General features: G+C 55.1%; 1 protein-coding gene across 1 annotated transcript in view; it reads right to left on the bottom strand.

Moving 5' to 3' along the window:
* Positions 1 to 22169, bottom strand: part of UBR4 (ubiquitin protein ligase E3 component n-recognin 4) — a 179782-nt gene that overhangs the window by 61135 nt on the left and 96478 nt on the right. The window contains 13 exon segments of the mRNA XM_068162717.1: positions 319 to 661; positions 2003 to 2131; positions 3035 to 3160; positions 4635 to 4773; positions 8211 to 8450; positions 10590 to 10783; positions 10942 to 11029; positions 12648 to 12733; positions 15364 to 15508; positions 17087 to 17255; positions 18749 to 18991; positions 21601 to 21679; positions 21771 to 21998. Coding sequence (XP_068018818.1) covers positions 319 to 661; positions 2003 to 2131; positions 3035 to 3160; positions 4635 to 4773; positions 8211 to 8450; positions 10590 to 10783; positions 10942 to 11029; positions 12648 to 12733; positions 15364 to 15508; positions 17087 to 17255; positions 18749 to 18991; positions 21601 to 21679; positions 21771 to 21998 — 2209 coding nt within the window.

The following is a 22169-nucleotide window of genomic DNA, read 5'->3' as shown; positions in this document are numbered from 1 at the left end:
CTCTGGCCAGGCTGATCTAGTGTGGGGTGTCCCTGCCCCATGGCAGGGGGGTTGGAACTAGATGATCCTTGTGGTCCCTTCCAACCCTGACTGATACTATGATAAAAGTCCCTTCCTGTCTTCATCCCTTCCTGGCTTTGTCCCTTCCTGGCTTCATCCCTTCCTGGCTTCGTCCCTTCCAGGCGCTGGGAGGCCGCCCCTGGTTCAGATGTTTCTGAGTAACCTCCAGACATCCCTCTCAGGGTTATTCCACAAAAATGCCAGAGAGGCTGGCTGTGCAGAGGCCCCTGGAAGGGTGCCAGGGCTGCAGAGCTCACCTGGTCAGAAGGCACATGAGCTGCCGGACCTCCTCCCGCATGCTGGCCGCGCCCCGCCGCAGGTTGTAGTCGAAGAGCTCTCGGATGAGGCCCTGGGACACGAGGATGTGCCTGATGGCAGAGTTGGTGGCCAGGGCTCGCAGCAAGGTGATGCAGTGCTCAGTGACAGCTGAGGCACAGCCATAGCATTTAGTGGATGATGTGTGGCCACAGCCCAGCACAGACAAGGCACGGTACTGGCTGGCGGTGAAGGTAGGTTGGACGGTGGTGCGGGAGGACTTGGTGGCTGCCTCTCGCTGCTGGAGATCGTACTCCAGGAGCTCCTTCCGAGAGGCAAACACTTTCTGGAGAGACAGGAAAGGGGCAAGGAAAGCTCAGAGATTCACTGAATGGTTTGGGTTGGAAGGGAACTTAAAGATCAGCCAGTTCCAACCCCCCTGCCATGGGCAGGGACACCTCCCCACCAGCCCAGCTTGCTCAAGGCCTCATCCAGCCTGGCCCTGGACACCTCCAGGGAGGAGGCAGCCACAGCCTCCCTGGGCAACCTGTGGCAGTGTCTCCCCAGCCTCACTGCAAAGAATTTCTTCCTAATCTCCACTCTCAATCTCCCCATCTCAACTTCAATCCATCCCCCCCTCATTCTAGCAATCCCAGCTCTTGTCAAAGGTCCCTCCCCAGCTCTCCTGGAGCCCTGTCCAGATACTGGAAGGCTGCTCTGAGCAGTCCCTCCCCAGCCCTCCTGTAGGTCCCCTTCAGATACTGAAATGCTGCTCTAAGGTCTCTTCTCCTCTCTTCTCTTCTGCTCCTCTCCTCCCCTCCCCATCTATCCTCTCCTCTCTCCCCCTCTCCCCTCTCCTCCCCCTCTCCCCTCTCCTCCCCCTCTCCCCCTCTCCTCCCCTCTCCCCCCCCCCTCCTCCCCTCTCCTCTCTTCCTTCCCCTCCCCTCCCCCCCTCTCTCCTCTCCTCTCCTCTCTTCCCCTCTCCTCTCTTCCCTTCCCCCTCCCCTCCCCTCTCTCCTCTCCTCTCCTCCCCTCTCCTCTCTTCCCTTCCCTTCCCCTTCCCCTCCCCTCCCCCTCTCTCCTCTCCTCTCCTCCCCTCTCCTCTCTTCCCTTCCCCTCCCCTCCCCTCTCTTCCCCTCCCCTCCTCTTCTCCAGCCTGAACAGCCCCAAGTCTCCCAACATGTCCCCATAGGCGAGGTCCTCCACCCTCTGCTCATCTTTATGGCCTCTCTGGAGCCCTTCCAGCAGTTCCACCTCCTTCCTGTGCTGGGGGCACCCAGCAAGCTGTGGGAACTGTGAGGCAGCACAGAACTGCTACCCCCCACTCTCAGCTTGTTTTTCACTGTGTATTATCTGCTGCAACACTTTTAACTTGAAATCCTTCATGTCCAGGGCAGGCTTGGGGAAATCCATTGGGAATGATCAGCCCCAACTCCCAGTTCTCTGCCCTGGTTGGCCTGCTGCCTACATTCCATGCAGTGTAACCCTGGAGATGTGACAAATCCACAGCAGCAATGCTCAGCACAGCCCTTAGGGATTCTTCTCTTGTTAACCCCCCTGCAAACAGCAGCTGATCTCCTCCTAGCAATGGCATCATGAAAGGCAGAATGCCTACACCTCACTTGCTGGTTCTGCTGTCCACTGCTCCCAACCAGATCACTGCAACCCAGAGCAAAGCACATCCTACCTGGATGATTTTGGAAAGCTCATCAAAAGAGTTCTTGCAGTCTCCACAGTACTCCTGGGCTAACTGGAGGATGTATCTGTTCACACTGGCTGAGGTAGAACTGATCCCTCCACCACTCCCAGATTCATCCTGGGACAGAGGGGAAAACAAAAAGCAATTCTGTGTGGAGGGCACAGACAAAGTGATGAGTGCAGAGCAGCATCTGGAGCAAGGATCAGGGAATCACAGAACCATTTTGGTTGGGAAAGACCTTTAAGGTCTTCCAGTCCAACCATTCTCTAACTCAGTAGTGAGGCTGGGGCTAAAAGCCATGGCCCTCAGCTCCACATCTCTGAAGCTTTGACTCCTCCAGATGGGGATTCAAACCACCTCCCTGGTCAAGCCTGTTCCAGGGTTTCAGAACCAATCAGCCCTTTGAACAGACCCAACAACCTTTCCAAAGCCTCAGAAGCGAGAGGTCTCTCCTCCTTCCCACACCTTAGGTTAGCAGATTTAGGCAGAACTTTGGGCAACATCCACCTGGAAGTGTAAAGCCCCAAGGGGAACTCCCTCAGCTGTCTTCTCATGGCCATACTCTGCCTTTAACTACCCACAGGACTGCCTTCCACTGTGAGATAATCTCACAGAATCACCAAGGTTGGAAGAGACCTCAAAGATCATCAAGTCCAAGCTGCCACCACAGACCCCATGACTAAACCATGGCACCCAGTGCCACATCCAATCCCCTCTCAGAGCATGAAGATCCAAGCTTCAGCATGGTCCCATCTGAGCCCATCTGACTGAGCACCATGCCCAAAGCTCCCCAAGGAGCCATCTGGATCTCTGTTTGCTCTGGGTGGTACAAACCCCAGTGTCTCCCCAGCCTGGGGCTCTGTGCAGGATCAGAGAATGGTTTGGGTTGGAAAGGACCTTCAAGACCATCCAGTGCCAACCTGCCACGGGCAGGGGCACCTCCCACCAGCCCAGGTTGCTCAAAGCCTCATCCAACCTGGCCTTGAACACCTCCCAGGGGGTGGAATCCCCCCTTGCTACCTGTGGCTTTTCAGGAGCTGCCTCATTCACTTTACACAGAAGGTTTTCCAGCTGTGGTCGGTGTCCCATGAGCTGGTGGTACACTCTGTCAGCCTTGTCCAGGAGGGTGTTGATGTTTGTTACTGCCTAAGAAGAGCAAAGAAAAGGAAATCCTCATTTTCTGTCCAGACAAGAGGTGCAGTTTTCATCCTGCACCTCCCAGCCTGCAGGTCTTCAGTCTCTTCTGCAAAGCACTCAGTTGTGTGCTTGGAAGAATTCCTTAGCTGGTGGAGCAAGACAGTGAGTGACAGTCACTGAGAGACCTTCACTGAGCCCTGCTTGTCATCTCACTCCCTATAAGGATGGGATTCTCATGCCACAGAATTGTTTTGGTTGGGAAAGACCTTTACGGTCATTGAGTCCAACCATTCTCTAACTGTACCAAGCCTGGTGCTAAACCATGCCTCACTGTGACTTTGAAACACTCTTGACCCCTGGCCAAGAGCTTCAGAGATTCACAGGCTGCATCAAGTTGGAAGGGAACCTTCAGAGGTCACCTTGCCCAACCCTCCAGCAGGGACACCTCCAATGAGATCAGGTTGTCCAGTGGGGACATCAAGTCTGATCTTGAATGTCTCCAGGGACAGGGCCTCAACCACTTCCCTGGGCAACCTGTTCCAGTGTCTCTCCACCCTCACTCTGCAGAACTTCCTCCTGATGTCCAACCTAAATCTGCCCTGCTGCAGTTTCAAACCATTGCTCTTTGTCCTATCCCCACAGCCCCTTCTGAGCAGTCCCTCCTCAGCCTGCCTGTAGGTGCCCTTCAGATATTGAAATGCAGCTCTGAGGTCTCCCTGGAGCCTTCTCTGCTCCAGGCTGAACAGCCCCAACTCTGTCAGCCTGTCCCCACAGCAGAGGTTCTCCAGCCCTCTGCTCAGCTTTGTGGCCTCCTCTGGACTCACTGCAATAGAATAGAATGAGAATAGAGTAAGAATAGAATGAGAATAGAGTAAGAATAGAATGAGAATAGAGTGAGAATAGAATGAGAATAGAGTGAGAATAGAATGAGAATAGAGTGAGAATAGAATGAGAATAGAATGAGCACAGAATAAGAATAGAATGAGCACAGAATAAGAATGAGCATAGAATAGGAATGAGCACAGAATAGGAATGAGCACAGAATAGGAATGAGCATAGAACAAACCAGGTTAGAAAAGACCTCAGAGATCATCAAGTCCAACCTCTCACCCAGCACCATCTGATCAACTCAACCATGCCACCAAGCACCCCATCCAGTCTCTTCCTAAACACCTCCAGTGACAGTGACTCCACAACCACCCTGGGCAGCACATTCCAGTGGCCAATCTCTCTGTCTATGAAGACCTTCTTCCTCACCTCCAGCCTAAACCTCCCCTGGCACAGCTTGAGGCTGTGTCCTCTCGTTCTGGTGCTGGTTGCCTGGGAGAAGAAACCAACCCCCACCTGGCTCCAACCTCCCTTCAGGTCTCTCTTGTGTTGGGGGGGGGGTTTCCCTAGCAGAGACAGGCCTGCAGGTGAGGTCTGAGCAGGGCAGAGCAGAGTGGATGCAGCAGTGGCTGGCTGCAGCTGCCCTGGGCCTCACCTTCTTGCGATCCTCCTCGTTCTCGATGGGGTCCACGGCGCAGCAGGGCTTGGCGTAGAGCATGAAGTCGAAGCGAGCGTACTTGCAGAAGCCACAGGCATTGCACAGGAAAGGATCCTTCTCATCATAATTGATGGACCTGAGGGGCAAGCCAGAGAGGTCAAAGGGTGCTTTAGGAGGGTGACTGAGGTCGTGTGCAGGTCAGGGAAAGGAGAGGGATGACCTCTTCTAACATCTAACCTACTGCTCTGCTCCTCCGAGCTGCCCACTGCACCATGCTGTGTCCTCTAGGAACAGATGCAATTAAAGCACTCAGGTAATTAGTACTGGAAGCAGGGCAGTCACAGAATCACTGAAACAGTCAGGTTGCAGAAGACCCTCAGGATCACCAAGTCCAACCCCAGAACCCTACTCCACAAGGGTCACCCCTAAAGCACAGCCCCAAGCACCACAACCAAACCACCTTGAAACACAGCCAGGCCTGGGGACTCCACCACCTCCCTGGGCAGCACATTCCAGTCCCTGACCACTCTTTTTCCTACTGTCCAGTCTAAACCTACCCAGTGGCAGCTTGAAGCTGTTCCCTCTTCTTCCATCACTAACTACCTGGGAGAAGAGACCAGCACCAACCTCTCCACAAGCTCCTTTCAGGTAGTTGCAGACAGCAGTGAGGTCTCCCCTCAGCCTCCTCTGTTTCACACTAACCAGTCCTGCTCAAAACTCTCAGCTGTGGCCCCTTCTTCTCTGCTGAGCTTCCCCATCTGAGAAGTCTTGATTCAAACCATGATACAAGGATTCACAGAATGCTTTGGGTTGGAAGGGACCTTGAAGACCATCCAGTTCCATCCCCCCTGCCATGGGCAGGGACACCTCCCACCAGCCCAGCTTGCTCAAGGCCTCATCCAGCCTGGCCTTGAATGCCTCCAGGGAGGGGGCAGCCACAACCTCCCTGGGCAACCTGTGCCAGTGTCTCCCCACCCTCAACTCTCAAGAATTTCTTCCTCATCTCCAGTCTCAATCTCTCCTCTTCCACTTCAAAGCCATTGTCTCTCATCCTGGCACTCCCACCTCTTGCCAAAAGTCTTCCCCAGCTCTCCTGTAGTCCCTTCAGGTACTGGAAAGTTGCTCTAAGGTCTCCCTGAAGTCTTCCCCAGGCTGAACAGCCCCAACTCCCTCACCCTGTCCCCACAGCAGAGGTGCTCCAGGCCTCTGCTGGTTTTGGTGGCCTCTCTGGACCCACACCTTGTGCTGGGGGCAGGAATGACCTGAGAATCAAAACTGAACCAGGCAACCACAATACAACCCTCACAAGACCTGGTGCCACAGCCTTGGCTTGGAAAGAGATGGGAATGTGTTCCTAACAAGTCTGCTTGGAAGTACAGCAATTCCCAGCAGAACCTCAGAGCAGGGCACTGTGCCCTTTACAAGCAGAGAGAGAAAAGGAAACCATTTAGGGTTGCTAAGGTCCAGGCTTTGAATAGCTCTCACTCCTTCCCCAGTTGCAGTGGGACCAGCTACAGCATACTTATGATCCTGCTGCAGAGTAGAGGAGCAGAGCAAGAGGCAAACATTCCTGGCCCCCCTCATTTCAAAGGGGAGGTGGAAGCCTTTCAGTGCATCAGCTCTCCTCTGATCTGGGGAAAGGATCTGCTAAACATCTGAAATCCCCAAGGGATTAGAGAGGAACATGGGAGAAGAAGGGGAGAACAAGATAGCAGAGAAGGAGGCCCAGCTGACAAAGCAGCAGGCTTTAGAATGCTTGCAGTGCAAGGCTGAATGGCACACAGTAAATTACACCCTGAGCCCTGCTCTGAATGAGGAGAGCACAACAAAAGCTCTCAACAGACAAACAGGCACTGTCCAGCCAGCAAGCTGAGGGCTGTGGGGAAGGCAACCCTCCCTCCCTCCCCCCTCCAACTCTGCCACCCCAGAACTGGACTCCAGCCTCACTGCCCTCCAGCAGGCAGCCCAAAACCAAACTCCCCCCTGGGAATTGGCTCCTTCTGAAACTTCAGAGGGCTTGCACTGAAACTTCAGTGTGGTGGAATCAGGTTTCCTTTGTGAGGCTGCATTAACTGCAAATCCCTGTAAGCCTGTTTTATACTTCCTGCCTAATTTGATTGTGTGCTTGCATTAACCAGAATCAAGGATTTCCAAGAGCAGCCTTGTTTTGGGGAGCATCCAACACAGGCAACAGCACCAGGGCTCTGCAGACCCTCACTGCTGGCTCTGTGGGGAGCAATCATAAAACTCTTTGGGTTGGAAACCAGCTCATGTGTGCCCAGCCATCCACCCACCACCACCATGGCCATCAAGCCATGGCCCCAAGTGCCACATCTCTTGAACACCTCCAGGGATGGGGGCTCCACCACCTCCCTGGGCAGCCTGTGCCAATGCCTGACCACTCCTGCAGTACAGAAATTGTTCCTTATGGCCAACCTAAACCTCCCTTGGCTCAATTTCAGGCCATTTCCTCTCATTCTGTCACCTGATGGTAGGGAGAAGAGACCAACCCCCACCTCATCCAACTCAGGGAGCTGTAGAGAGCCAGAAGGTCTTCCCTCAGCATCCTCTTCTCCAGGCTCAACCCTCCCAGTTCCCTCAGCTGCTCCTCCCCAGCCCTGTTCTCCAGACCCTTCCCCAGCTCTGTTGCCCTTCTCTGGACCTGCTCCAACCCCTGAACGTCTGCAAGGACAACTCTGATCTCTTCATGTTGACCTGAAGACTTTTCTTCCCCCTCACTTGAGCTGGGAGGCTGCAGGTGATGTGAACAGACCCCTGAGCAGTGTTTTGGGGCTGCTGGAGAGTGGCTCACTGAGACTTGCCACTTCCTTCCCAGTTCTGTGGCTCTTTCTGTGCTGGTTTGGAATGGCAGGGAGCAGGCAGAGAATGTAGAACACAGAATGAACCAGGTTGGAAAAGACCTCAAAGATCAGCAAGTCCAACCTATCACCCAACACCATCTGATCAACTAAACCATGGCACCAAGTGCCTCAGCCAGGCTCTTCCTAAACACCTCCAGGGATGGGGACTCCACCACCTCTCTGAGCAGCACATTCCCATGGCCAATCTCTCTGTCTGGGGAGAATTTCTTCCTAACATCAAGCCTGAACCTCCCCTGGCACAGCTTGAGACTGTGTCCTCTTGTTCTGATGCTGGCTGCCTGCCTGGGAGAAGAGACCAACCCCCACCTGGCTCCAACCTCCCTGCAGGGAGTTGGAGAGAGCAAGAAGGTCTCCCCTGAGCCTCCTCCTCTGCAGGCTAAGCAACCCCAGCTCCCTCAGCCTCTCCTCCCAGGGCTGTGCTCCAGACCCCTCCCCAGCTTTCTTGCCCTTCTCTGGACACTTTCCAGCAGCTCAACCTCTTTCGTAACCTGAGGGGAAGAGCTTGGTGACAACCGTGCCACCTCACTTGGCATCGCTGTCAGCGGCGGGGCCACCAAGACGATCAGAGGGTTGGAGCAGCTCTCCTGTGAGGACAGGCTGAAAGAGCTGGGCTTGGCCAGCTGCAGAGGAGAAGGCTCAAGGCCCTTCTTGGAGTGAGGGCCCCATGAGGGAGCAGTGGGGGGTGCCATACCTGCACTTGTGGCACTGGTAGACGTTCTCCCCACAGTTGCCACAGACGCCGGGGTTGGCCGGGACGGAGGCGCTGCAGCGAGGGCACTGCAGGGTCTCGGTGGAGGCTTGGTAGTTCTCATAGAAATCTGCAAACTCAATCATCAGGTTGGAGGCCACTATGGGCAGGGGCAGGTCGATCTTCACCTCTGTCTGGCCTGGGGTCAGCTGGACTTTCTTAGCTTTGTGCCAACGAGCTGGCCTGGGGAAGAAGAGGAAAAGAAAGGAAAGGAAGCAGGGTGGGTTTTATAGGATCATAGAATCAGTCAGGGTTGGAAGGGACCACAAGGATCAGCTAGTTCCAACACCCCTGCCATGGGCAGGGACACCCCACACTAGATCAGCCTGGCCACAGCCTCATCCAGCCTGGCCTTAAACACCTCCAGGGCTGGGGCTTCAACCACCTCCCTGGACAACCCATTCCAGGGCTTCACCACTCTCATGGGGAAGAACTTCCTCCTCACCTCCAGCCTCAATCTCCCCACCTCCAGCTTCATTCCATTCCCCCTAGTCCTATCACTCCCTGAGATCCTGAGCAGTCCCTCCCCAGCCTTCTTGTAGCCCCCTTCAGATCCTGGAAGGCCACAATTAGTCTGCAGCAGGGAGAAACCCTCCCTGCCCACGCAGGAAGAGAGCCCAAACCCCACTGTCTCAGCTCCAAATCCACTTTGAATGGGATGAATGGAGAGCAGTCCTGGGCTTGGTTGACATGATATGGAGCCAGAAATACATTTTAAGCCTTTATCCTCTTCATAAGAGAGAGAGAGAGAGAGAGAGAGACTGTTGGGGATTAAAGAGCTGTTGATGCCTCATGGAGGAAGAGGGGGGAAAAAAAACCCCAACCCCAACTTTAATTCCACAGACATTTCCCTAGGGATTTTCACCTCCATTTTTTTCCCCTTTCCATTTTCTAGTGGTAAGGACATTTGCATGAAAACAGGCTATTTATTTCTGAGGATCTCATCTGGCCCCCCCTGCTCAGTCTCAACCTGAAGTCCAGAATCCTCTCTTTGTGACGACATAATCCCCTCCACGGCAGCCACCTGTGATGTCACAGAGGATTAAGGCTTCAAATGAGCAAGAAAGCAGGCAGGCACAGATTAATCCCTAAGCCAAAGAGGTCTGATTCTGGGGAGAACATCTCAAGGAGTAAGAGGGGGGAAAGCATTTAAGAGGACTGAGCCAAGCCATTTTTCATAGGGAGAGCAGAAGCCATTAGTTAGGCCACAGAACCAACGAGGTTGGAAAAGAGCTCAGCAAGTCCAACCTGGCACCCAACACCTCCTGACAGCTAAACCATGGCTCCAAGTGCCACATCCAAGCCCCTCTTGAACACCTCCAGGGCTGGGGACTCCACCTCCTCCCTGGGCAGCCTGTGCCAAACCCTGACCACTCTTGCAGGGAAGAAATTCTTCCTAGGCTCCAACCTAAACCTCCCCTGGTGCAACCTGAGGCCATTTCCTTTTGTCCTGTCACTTCACAGAATCAATAAGGTTGGAAAAGACCTCAGAGCTCAGCAAGTCCAAGCTGTCACCCAACACCTCCTGGCAGCTAAACCATGGCTCCAAGTGCCACATCCAATCCCCTCATGAACACCTCCAGGGCTGGGGACTCCACCACCTCCCTGGGGCAGCACATTCCAATGGCCAACAGCTCTCTCTCCATCCAATTCCTAATGTTTAACCCTGCCATGATGGCTTCAAACAAGCCATGGGAACACTTCCCTGCATTTCTGGACATGCTGCAAGGTCCAAATCCCTTCCCAGATCCAAATCTCCAGGGAGGTGCTTTGGTATTGACAGTGCTTTCCACACAATTGAGTCAGGTGCTTAGAGCTGAGCCTGCCCAAAGCTGGCACACACAGGTTTCACAGGAGGGTTTCATGACCCGGGTGAAGTTTGGATCTTAATTCAACCATTTCTTGGTGGAGATTCAGCACCCCCCTCACAGTGTGGGCTGGCAGCAATGAGGGAAAGTGAAGTGAACTGAAAGAAGAAGCCAAACACCTCAGCAGAAACCACACTGTGAAAGTCAGAGAACCACTGAACTGGTTTGGGTGGCAAAGACCTTTAAGCTCATCCAGTCCAACCATTCTTAAACTCTACCATGGCCCTCAGCACATCTCTGTGGCTCTGAAACCCCTCTAGGGATGGGGATCCAACCCTCCCCCACACAGGGAGCCTGTTCCAGCCTTTGAGAACCCTTTCAGGGCAGAACTTTCTCCTAATATCCAACCTAAACCTCCTTTGGTGCAACCTGAGGCCCTTTCCTCTTGCCCTGTCCCCTTGCCCCTGGGGAGGTTTGCACACACAAGCCCCCCACCCCCTGGCCCTGTGCTTACTTGTTTTTCAGCTCCACTATGGCTTGCACTGTCCTGTTGTTGTAGTAAAGGTTGATGGTTCTGACCATTTTGGTTCGTTTCAGGTCTCCTATCTTCACTGTCACCTTGCTGATGGTGTGGCTGCCAATGAGCTTCACCACTTGCTGGGTGGTGGTGTAGCGGGTGTCCACTTTGATGGAGGAGAGCTTGATGTACTGAGGGCAAAGAGACAAGCACACAGCTCCTAGGTAAGGGCATCCCCCACAGCTCAGCAACACACTGCTGGAAAACCAGCTGCTGGAGAACCAGCTGCTGGAGAACCAGCTTGGCATCCCCAGGAAGTGCAAAGGGTGGAAGAGCAGCAGTGACTTACACAGAAGGGCACCTCCGGGTTGTTGCAGACCAGGCAAGGATCACTCTCTAGGTAATAGCCATCAAATTCCACCAGGCCAGACAATGTGCTGCAATCACACAGAGGATTGTTTGGGTTGGAAAAGGCCTCTAAGAGCATCCAGTCCAACCATCAGCCCAACCCCACCGTGGCCACCAAACCATGGCCCCAAGGGCCATGGCCGCACATTGCTTGAACACCTCCAGGGGATGGGGACTCCACCACCTCCCTGGGCAGCACATCCCAATGACAAACGAATCTCTCTGTGAAGAACTTTCTCCTCACCTCGAGCCTAAACCTCCCCTGGCACAGCTTGAGACTGTGTCCTCTTGTTCTGCTGCTGGTTGCCTGCCTGGCAGAAGAGACCAATCCCTTCCTGGCTACAACCTCCCTTCAGGGAGTTGGAGAGAGCAAGAAGGTCTCCCCTGAGCCTCCTCTTCTCCAGGCTAAGCAACCCCAGCTCCCTCAGCCTCTCCTCCCAGGGCTGTGCTCCAGACCCCTCCCCAGCTTTCTTGCCCTTCTCTGGACACCTTCAAGTCTCTCAATGTCCTCCTTAAACTGAGGGGCCCAGAACTGGACACAGGACTCCAGGTGTGGCCTAAGCAGTGCTGAGCACAGGGCACAAGGACTTCCCTGCTCCTGCTGGCCACACTCTTCCTGATGCAGGCCAGGATGCCCTTGGCCTTCTTGGCCCCCTGGGCACACTGCTGGCTCCTGTTCAGCTGCTGTCCACCACTCCCCCCAGGTCCCTCTCTGCCTGGCTGCTCTCAGCCACTCTGCCCCCAGCCTGTAGCTCTGCCTGGGGTTGCTGTGGCCAAAGTGCAGCCCCTGGCACTTGGGTTTGTTGAATGCCATCCTGTTGGACTCTGCCCATCTGTCTAGTTGGTCAACATATCGAGCTGAGCATTCCCTGTTCATTCTGTTCTCCAGAACCTTCCCCAGCCTTGCTGCCCTCAATGGAAGAGGGAAGGACACTGACACATCAAGCTGGGCATTCCCTGTTCATTCTGTTCTCCAGACCTATCCCCAGCCTTGCTACCCTCAAAGGAAGAGGGAAGGACACTGACACATCAAGCTGGGCATTCCCTGTTCACTCTCCAAGTCTCCAATCTCTACTTGGTTCTACTATTTTCTAACAGGTATCAAAAATGAAAGCCAAAAAAGCTAAAGCCCAGCTCCAGCTGAGAGCACAGGGAATGCCCTGCTTGTGGGATGGCAGGAAGGAATCCTGCACTCCTGCCCAGAGCAGCTGCAGCAGGCACAGGCTAAAGCCCAACTCCAGCTGAGAGGACAGGGAATGCCCAGCTTCTGGGATGGCAGGAAGGAATCCTGCTCTCCTGCCCCAGAGCAGCTGCAGCAGGCACAGGCTCTCAGCTAAAGCCCAGCTCCAGCTGAGAGCACAGGGAATGCCCTGCTTCTGGGATGGCAGGAAGGAATCCTGCTCTCCTGCCCCAGAGCAGCTGCAGCAGGCACAGGCTCTCAGCTAAAGCCCAGCTCCAGCTGAGAGCACAGGGAATGCCCTGCTTCTGGGATGGCAGGAAGGAATCCTGCTCTCCTGCCCCAGAGCAGCTGCAGCAAGCAGAGGCTCTCAGCAGAGGTCCTCCCTCCACCACCACTGTGTTGGAAGGATTGTGGATTGCAGCTGCAAAGCTCTTCAGTGAAACAGAACCAAGGCAGGAGTAACTCACTTGTAAATGTTGGAGTTGGGGTGGTTGGTGAGAATGTGGTTCTGGGTCCTGAGGATCTCCACAGCCTTCTGGGAGTACTCCTTCAACTGCAAGACATGAGGATGACAGTTGTCTTCTCAAGGTTCTTCCATCCTGTGGCATCCCAAGCGCCCCAGAAGTTAGCCACAGGAATTTAGGTGGGGAAATCATTCCCCAGGAATGCTAAGAGCCCCCGAGGTGAGGCCTTTACCACAGGAACAGAGCTCTTGGGCAGCCAGTGCCTGCTAGGATCTGATCTTAAACACACACACACACACATTTAGGTTATGGAATCACAGAACCAACCAGCTTGGAAAAGAGCTCAGAGCTCAGCAAGTCCAACCTGGCACCCAACACCTCCTGACAACTAAACCATGGCTCCAAGTGCCACAGCCAATCCCCTCTTGAACACCTCCAGGGATGGGGACTCCACCACCTCTCTGGGCAGCACATCCCAATGGCCAATTCCTCTTGCTGGGAAGAACTTTCTCCTCACCTCCAGCCTGAACCTCCCCTGGCACAGATTGAGACTGTGGCCTCTTGTTCTGCTGCTGGCTGCCTGCCTGCCTGGGAGAAGAGACCAACCCCCACCTGGCTCCAACCTCCCTTCAGGGAGTTGGAGAGAGCAAGAAGGTCTCCCCTGAGCCTCCTCTTCTCCAGGCTAAGCAACCCCAGCTCCCTCAGCCTCTCCTCCCAGGGCTGTGCTCCAGACCCCTCCCCAGCTTTCTTGCCCTTCTCTGGACACCTTCAAGTCTCTCAATCTCCTTCTTAAACTGAGGAGCCCAGAACTGGACACAGGACTCCAGGTGTGGCCTAAGCAGTTCTGAGCACAGGGCACAAGGACTTCCCTGCTCCTGCTGGCCACACTCTTCCTGATGCAGGCCAGGATGCCCTTGGCCTTCTTGGCCACCTGGGCACACTGCTGGCTCATGTTCCACTGCTGTCACCCAGCACCCCCAGGTCCCTCTCTGCCTGGCTGCTCTCAGCCACTCTGCCCCCAGCCTGTAGCTCTGCCTGGGGTTGTTGTGACCAAAGTGCAGCCCCTGGCACTTGGACTTGCTGAATGCCATCCTGTTGGACTCTGCCCATCTGTGCAGCCTGGCAAGGTCCCTCTGCAGAGCTCTCCTATCCTCTAACAGATCAACTCCTGCCCCCAGCTTGCTGTCAGCTGCAAACTTACTGCTGATGGACTCAATGCCTTCATCTAGATCATCAATAGAGATATTGAACAGGCTGGGGCCCAGCACTGACCCCTGGGGCACACCACTGGTGCCTGGCTGCCAGCTGGCTGTGGCACCATTCACCACCACTCTCTGGGCTCAGCCTCCAGCCAGTTCCTGACCCAGCTCAGAGTGCTGCTGTCCAACCCAGAGGCTCACTTGTCCTCAAGCCTGCTGCTCCCCTAAGCAATCCTACCACTGACTTCCATTCAAAGTTGTGGTTAGCAAAGATTTCTAAGAGCTGAAACATCACTAACAGAAAAAAAAATGAGCTGGCAGATAGATCTATTTAGAATAGAACAGAGAGGAGGGAGGGGAGGGAGAAGGGAAGGGAGAAGGGAAGGGAAGGGAAGGGAAGGGAGAAGGGAAGGGAAGGGAGAAGGGAAGGGAAGGGAGAAGGGAAGGGAAGGGAGAAGGGAAGGGAAGGGAGAAGGGAAGGGAAGGGAGAAGGGAAGGGAAGGGAGAAGGGAAGGGAAGGGAGAAGGGAAGGGAAGGGAGAAGGGAAGGGAAGGGAGAAGGGAAGGGAAGGGAGAAGGGAAGGGAAGGGAGAAGGGAAGGGAAGGGAGAAGGGAAGGGAAGGGAGAAGGGAAGGGAAGGGAGAAGGGAAGGGAAGGGAGAAGGGAAGGGAAGGGAGAAGGGAAGGGAAGGGAGAAGGGAAGGGAAGGGAGAAGGGAAGGGAAGGGAGAAGGGAAGGGAAGGGAGAAGGGAAGGGAAGGGAGAAGGGAAGGGAAGGGAGAAGGGAAGGGAAGGGAGAAGGGAAGGGAAGGGAGAAGGGAAGGGAAGGGAGAAGGGAAGGGAAGGGAGAAGGGAAGGGAAGGGAGAAGGGAAGGGAAGGGAGAAGGGAAGGGAAGGGAGAAGGGAAGGGAAGGGAGAAGGGAAGGGAAGGGAGAAGGGAAGGGAAGGGAGAAGGGAAGGGAAGGGAGAAGGGAAGGGAAGGGAGAAGGGAAGGGAAGGGAGAAGGGAAGGGAAGGGAGAAGGGAAGGGAAGGGAGAAGGGAAGGGAAGGGAGAAGGGAAGGGAAGGGAGAAGGGAAGGGAAGGGAGAAGGGAAGGGAAGGGAGAAGGGAAGAGAAGGGAGAAGGGAAGAGAAGGGAAGAGAAGGGAGAAGGGAAGAGAAGGGAGAAGGGAAGAGAAGGGAGAAGGGAGAAGGGAAGAGAACAAACCAGGTTGGAAAAGACCTTCAAGATCAAGGCTTCCTGTGGGGAAGAAGTTGTGATCTAAATAGAAAACCTCACCCAAACCTCAGCATCCTCCCCATAAAACCACCACCAAACCCCCCTAAACCATGAAACAAAATAGAATCCACCCTCCCCAACTGTTAAGGGACCTCTGAAGGACCCTTTCAGGGACATTCAGAAAGGAAATTCCCACCAGAAGGCTCTTGGGAGAGAAATCCTCTCCCAGCTGTCTCCTAAAGGAGCACTGAGCTCCGGGGCAGCAGCAGGAGGCTGTCAGCTCCTGTCCAGGAGGTCACTGTTACCTTCTTCTCAGTCTGCTGGGTTTTCAGAGAGAAGTATCCCAGGAGATCTACAAACTGAGCAGCCTTTCTTCCATAGGCTGGAAGCTCTGGCCAGATTGACCACATCAGATCCAAGAGCAATTCCTGCTGAGACTTGTTGGAGTTCCTGTGGAATGGATCACAGGTCACAGAGTTGTTTGTGCTGGGAAGGACCCTGAAGACCATCGAGTTCCAACACCTCCCACCAGCCCAGCTTGCTCAAGGCCCCCATCCAACACTTCCAGGCATGGAGCCTCAACAGCTTCTCTGGGCAACCTGTTCCAGTGCCTCACCACCCCCATGGGGAAGAATTTCTTCCTCATGCCTGATCTACATCCAGCTTCTTCCAGTCTGAAGCCACCACTCCTCACTCCTGTCACTCCATGCCTTTGTCAGAAGTCCCTCCCCAGCTCTCCTGGAGCTCCCTTCAGCTACAGCAAGGCTGCTCTAAGGTCTCCCTGGAGCCTTCTCTTCTCCAGGCTGAAGAGCCCCAACTCTCTCAGCCTGTCCCCAGCTAATCCAAAGTGAAATCTCTCTGCTTCCTGCCACCATGTCTGAAATGAAAGCAGCTGTCTTGCAGCACCCTGGAGGAGCTCAGCACCCTGATGTCTGCCTTTCCCTACAGAGTTCTCAGCTTTTTCACTGTGTTAACTTGCTTCTGCCTCAGAAATCCCTTTGCCCACAACCCCCTGCTCCCACAGGAGCCACATCACAGTCTCACAGTATCACCAAGGTTGGAAGAGACCTCAAAGATCATAGAGTCCAACCTGTCACCACAGACCTCATGACCAGACCATGGCTCCAAGTGCCACATCCAATCCCCTCTGGAACACCTCCAGGGATGGGGACTCCACCACCTCCCTGGGCAGCACATTCCAGTGGCCAACATCTCTCTCTGTGAAGAACTTTCTCCTCACCTCGAGTCTAAACTTCCCCTGGCACAGCTTGAGACTGTGTCCTCTTGTTCTGCTGCTGGGTGCCTGGGAGAAGAGACCAACCCCTTCCTGGCTACAACCACCTTTCAGGTAGTTGTAGAGGGCAATGAGGTCTCCCCTGAGCCTTCTCTTCTCCAGGCTAAGCAACCCCAGCTCCCTCAGCCTCTCCTCATAAGGCTTCTGCTCAAGGCCTCTCCCCAGCCTTGTTGCCCTTCTCTGGACACCTTCAAGTCTCTCAATGTCCTTCTTAAACTGAGGAGCCCAGAACTGGACACAGGACTCCAGGTGTGGCCTAAGCAATGCAGAGTACAGAGGCATGTCTTGGTTTATCTCCTTACTAATTTGATGATGATAATAATAACAGTAGCAGTAGTACTATTAGTGGTAGTAGTACTGGGGGTTGGAACTGGCTGATCTTTAAGGTCCCTTCCAACCCAAACCATTCTATGCTACCAAAAAACACCCCCCCAAGCCCCAAGTCTTTGTGGTTTGTGGCAACTTTCAACTCCAAATCAAAAGGGACCAGGCTGCCCAGGGAGGCTGTGCATGCCCCATCCCACTCTGCAGCCAGAACTCAAATGCTCCTTGCAGGTAACTCAAAGAGTTATCCAGGCACAACTTCCCCCTCCAGCCCAAGCAGTGTCACTGATCGAGGGGGAAGCAATCCTCTGCAGGTGTCAGCACCCTGCAGGACAGAGCCTCCAGCCCAGCCTCCTACCCAAGGCCAGAGCTGCCCATCACTGAGCTGAGGGTGGCTGAGAGCAGCTCACCTGTAGATGTGGAGTGCCAGGCAGTGAGCCTGCCACCGGACAGAGGAGGAGTTGGACTCCAGCAGGAAGCAACGCAGGAACTGAATGAGGGTCTCCTTGTCAGCAAACTTGTTCAGCTGGTTCACCAGGGCTGTACACAGCTGATCCTCCTGGCTGCCCAGGCTCTCACCTAAGGGACAGCAGGGGGTGGGAGAAGAGGCTTGAGCAAGCAGACAAATGCAGCAGCTCAGAGCTTCCCATTGACAGAGGCAGGGTGATGAGGACAGATTGCTGTGTTTCAGGCAAGTTTAAGACTCCTCTCTCTTTCCAAGATGACAGCTTAGGACTCTGGATTAGCACAGGGATGGGGGGAGGAAAAAGGCAACTTCCTGGAATAGTTGCCAGCATGGAGATGAGAAATATGCTGCACAGCCTGAAAAGGCTCAACCACAGGGCAGTGAAGGAGTCACAGAGAAGCATCTGATAGAGAATGCCAAAGAGGCTTCCTTGGAGAGAAGCCAAGAGGGGAATTTATGCCCATGACTTTTACAGGGAAGCTTAATTACTTTCCCAGGCCTTTGGATGGCCATTAAGCAGCAGCCCTGGCTCCAACACAGCTCCCCAAGTCAGACAGAGAGAGGGAAACCAACAAGTCTGGACAGAATCACTGGAGAGCCAAGTGGGTGTGCAGCTGCAGGGCTCCCTTGGATCCCTGGGAGCATTTCTACCTCCTCCAACCCTAAATGGGCAAGTCAGGTGGAAGCTGCTTCACTACTGGAAGAGGTAACACCCATGAGACAACTTCAGGCCCACTCAAGTGGATGAACAGAGTGAGCTTGGGATACACTCAGCATTGTGGTCCAGCCCCAACCCCTTAGGGTTTCAGCCCCAACCCTTAGGGTTCCAGCCCCAACTCCTTGGGTTTCAGCCCCAACCCTTAGGGTTTCAGCCCCAGCCCTCAGGGTTTCAGCCCCAACCCTCAGGGTTTCAGCCCCAGCCCTCAGGGTTCCAGCTATAACCCTCAGGGTTTCAGCCACAGCCCTCAGGGTTTCAGCCCCAACTCCTTGGGTGTCAGCCCCAACCCTCAGGGTTTCAGCCCCAACTCCTTGGGTGTCAGCCCCAACCCCTCAGGGTTTCAGCCCCAACTCCTTGGGTTTCAGCCCCAGCCCTCAGGGTTCCAGCCCCAGCCCTCAGGGTTCCAGCCCCAACCCTCAGGGTGTCAGCCCCAACCCTCAGGGTGTCAGCCCCAACCCTCAGGGTTTCAGCCCCAGCCCTCTGGGTGTCAGCCCCAACCCTCAGGGTGTCAGCCCCAACCCTCAGGGTGTCAGCCCCAACCCTCAGGGTTTCAGCCCCAACTCTCAGGGTTTCAGCCCCAGCCCTCAGGGTGTCACCCCAACTCCTTGGGTGTCAGCCCCAGCTCTCAGGACATATTGCTTCACAGAATTACAGAAGGTTTGGGGTTGGAAGGGACCTTTTAAGGTCATCTGGTTCATCTTTGCCCCTCTCCAATCTGCATACAGTGAAACTGCTCTTCTCTCCCAGCTGCTGCTGCTGCACTCTGTCAGGATCCATGCCCCTTTCCCACCAGTGGCATTTGTCACCCAGGCAGCAGAGCAAGAAAGGCTAAGAGGAGAAGAGTTCAGCCCTAAAGCCACCCCAGAGCAGGGCCCAAGCACAGCTCACCCTCTCTCTCCTTTTCCTTCTCCTCTTTCTTGCTCTTTTTGGTGGAGGATTTGCTCTGTGTGCTTGGCTGCCCAGAGCCTGATGCTGCAGGAGCAGAGGTGGAAGAGGTGCTTGATGATCCAGAGGAGGAAGCCACAGACAGCACTTTACTGCCACACAGAGCACAAGAGAGCAGCTGCAGGAGAACAGGGGACACCCCTTCATCCACCAGGAAGCTGACTTGGAGGAGGAAATAGAGAACAGCTGCAGGGAGAAGAGGGAAAAATCAGTGAAGCCTGGCTTGGAACAAAAAACCAAACCCCAAACCACACCAAACCAACCCAACAACCCCAACCTACACCAAAAGCACACTTTGAGTGTGACAAGGATCATCCCACAAGCTCACAGAACCTTCCTGCTCTGCACTGCAGCAGGCTAACATTCAGAATCATGGAAGCAGTCAGGTTGGAAAAGGCCTCAGAGCTCAGCAAGGCCAACCTGGCACCCAGCACCTCCTGGCAACTAAACCATGGCTCCAAGTGCCACAGCCAATCCCCTCTTGAACACCTCCAGGGATGGGAACTCCACCACCTCCCTGGGCAGCACATTCCCATGGCCAATCTCTCTTGCTGGGAAGAACTTTCTCCTCACCTCCAGCCTAAACCTCCCCTGGCACAGCTTGAGACTGTGTCCTCTTGTTCTGGGGCTGGTTGCCTGCCTGGGAGAAGAGACCAACCTCCACCTGGCTGCAACCTCCCTGCAGGGAGTTGCAGAGAGCAAAAAGGTCTCCCCTGAGCCTCTTCTTCTCCAGGCTAAGCAACCCCAGCTCCCTCAGCCTCTCCTCCCAGGGCTGTGCTCCAGACCCCTCCCCAGCCTTGTTGCCCTTCTCTGGACACCTTCAAGTCTCTCAATGCTCTTCTTAAACTGAGGAGTCCAGAACTGGACACAGGACTCCAGGTGTGGCCTGAGCAGTGCTGAGCACAGGGCACAAGGACTTCCCTGTTCCTGCTGGCCACACTCTTCCTGCTGCAGGCCAGGATGCCCTTGGCCTTCTTGGCCCCCTGGGCACACTGCTGGCTCCTGTTCTGCTGCTGTTAACCAGCACCCCCACAGGTCCCCTTCTGCCTGGCTGCTCTCAGCCACTCTGCCCCCAGCCTGTAGCACTGCCTGGAGTTGCTGTGGCCAATGTGCAGCACCTGGCACTTGGATGTGTTCAGTCTCCTGCCCTTGGACTCTGCCCATCTGTGCAGCCTGGCAAGGTCCCTCTGCAGAGCTCTCCTGCCCTCTAACAGCTCAACTCCTGCCCCCAGCTTGATATCAGCTGCAAACTTACTGCTGATGGACTCAATGCCCTCCTCCAGATCATCAATAAAGACATTGAACAGGCTGGGGCCCAGCACTGATCCCTGGGGCACACCACTGGTGCCTTGATGCCAGCTGGCTGTGGCACCATTCACCACCACTCTCCGGGCTCAGCCTCCAGCCAGTTCCTAACCCAGCTCAGAGAGCTGCTGTCCAAGCCAGGGGCTGACAGCTTGGCCAGGAGCTTGCTGTGGGGGATGGTGGCAAAGGCCTTGCTGCAGTCCAGGCAGACCTCATCCACAGCCTGCCCCACAGCCACCAGGCAGTCACCTGGGCATAGAAGGAGATCAGGCTGGAGAGGCAGGACCTGCCCTGCCTGAATCCCTGCTGGCTGGGCCTGAGCCCTTGGCCATCCTGCAGGTGTGCAGTGGGTGTGCCAGGCAGATGATTTGGGGACACCAGGCACAACATTTGGGGACACCAAGGTAAAGTGTTCTCCATCCCAACTGGCACTCTGGGACAAGGGCAGCACAAGCAAGAGAAGCCAAATCTCCTACTCCTGGGCTAGTGGGAGGTGTCCCTGCCCATGGGAGTGAAGTTGGAACTGGATGATCCTTAGGGTCCCTTCCAACCCAAACCAGCCTATGACTAACTCTGTTCTGCAGGGCTGCCTGCTGCACCATATTGTGTCCTTTAGCAACAGATGCAATGAAAGCACTGTGATAATTAGTACTGGAAGCACTTCAGTCCCACTCAAAACTCTCAGCTGTGGTCCCTTCTTCTCTGCTGAGCTCCCCCCTCTGAGAAGTCTTGATTCAAACCAAGACACACTGATTCACTGAAGGCTCTGGGTTGGAAGGGATCTCAGAGATCAGCCAGTTCCAACCCTTTGCCATGGGCAGGGACACCTCCCACCAGCCCAGGCTGCTCAAGGCCTCACCCAACCTGGCCTTGAACACCTCCAGGGAGAGGACATTCATCACCTACTTGGGCAACCTGTTCCAGTGCCTCTCCCCTCTCACTAGAAAGAGTTTCTCCCTACTCTCCAGTCTCAATCTCCCCTCCTCAAGCTTCACTCCATTCCCTCTCACCCTATCACTCCCAGCCCTTGTCAGAAGTCCCTCCTCAGCTCTCCTGCAGCCCCTTTAAGGTACTGGAAGGTTCCTCTAAGGTCTCCCTGGAGCCTTTAGACCTTGTCAAAAGTCCCTTCCCAACTCTCCTGCAGCCCCCTTAAGGAACTGGCAGGCTGCTCCAAGGTCTCCCTGGAGCCTTCAGCCCTTGTCCAAAGTCCCTCCCCAGCTCTCCTGAAGGCCCCTTAAGGAACTGGAAGGTTCCTCTAAGGTCTCTCTGGAGCATTCATCCCTTGTCCAAAGTCCCTCCCCAGCTCTCCTGAAGGCCCCTTAAGGAACTGGCAGGCTGCTCCAAGGTCTCCCTGGAGCCTTCAGCCCTTGTCCAAAGTCCCTCCCCAGCTCTCCTGCAGCCCCCTTCGCCTGCTCCAAGGTCTCCCTGCAGCTTTCTCCCCTCCAGGCCAAACAGCCTCTCAGCTCCCCCCAAACACTCTCTGAACTCACAGTCATCCTTGATGCAGAACTTCTGCCAGTTGACTGTCCTCTGGGTGGCAATCTCTGCACAGGCCTTTAGATGCTCCATCTGAAAGGGAGAAAGGAGAGGAGGAGCAAGCCCCAGGTCAGCACTCCTCTGCCTGACAGCTCCCCCCAGCGCCTCTGCCCCTGCTCCTTACCAGGCTGATCAAGGTGTCATACTGCAGGGCAGAGCCTGAGCTGGCTGTGACCACGCTGGCCCGCAGGAAGATGCCTTGCTCCTCCAGGAGCTTCTTGATGCCGCGGACGTGGGAGTCGAGGGTGTGGAGGTCGCGCAGCTGCCTGTACTTGTCCTTCGAGCCGCAGATGAAGAGCAGCAGCTTGCGGACTTGCCGCCGCACGAAGGGAGTCTGCTGGATCATCAGGTACTGGGCAGAGGGGAGCCCAACAGTCAGCTCTGGGAGCCCAGCAGCAGGCATCCCACACTCAGACAACCAACCAGCTTGGAACAGGCCGCAGAGAGATCAGCAAGGCCAACCTATCGCCCAACCAGCCAGGCTGGACTCGATGGTCCTTGAGGTCTCTTCCGACCTTGGTGA

Source organism: Melanerpes formicivorus, unplaced genomic scaffold, assembly GCF_026170545.1.
Source record: "Melanerpes formicivorus ecotype bairdi unplaced genomic scaffold, bMelFor1.0.p_v2 SCAF_67, whole genome shotgun sequence".
Taxonomy (NCBI): Eukaryota; Metazoa; Chordata; class Aves; order Piciformes; family Picidae; genus Melanerpes; species Melanerpes formicivorus.
The sequence above is the reverse complement of the archived record's forward strand: the minus strand, read 5'-3'. Positions and strand labels throughout refer to the sequence as shown.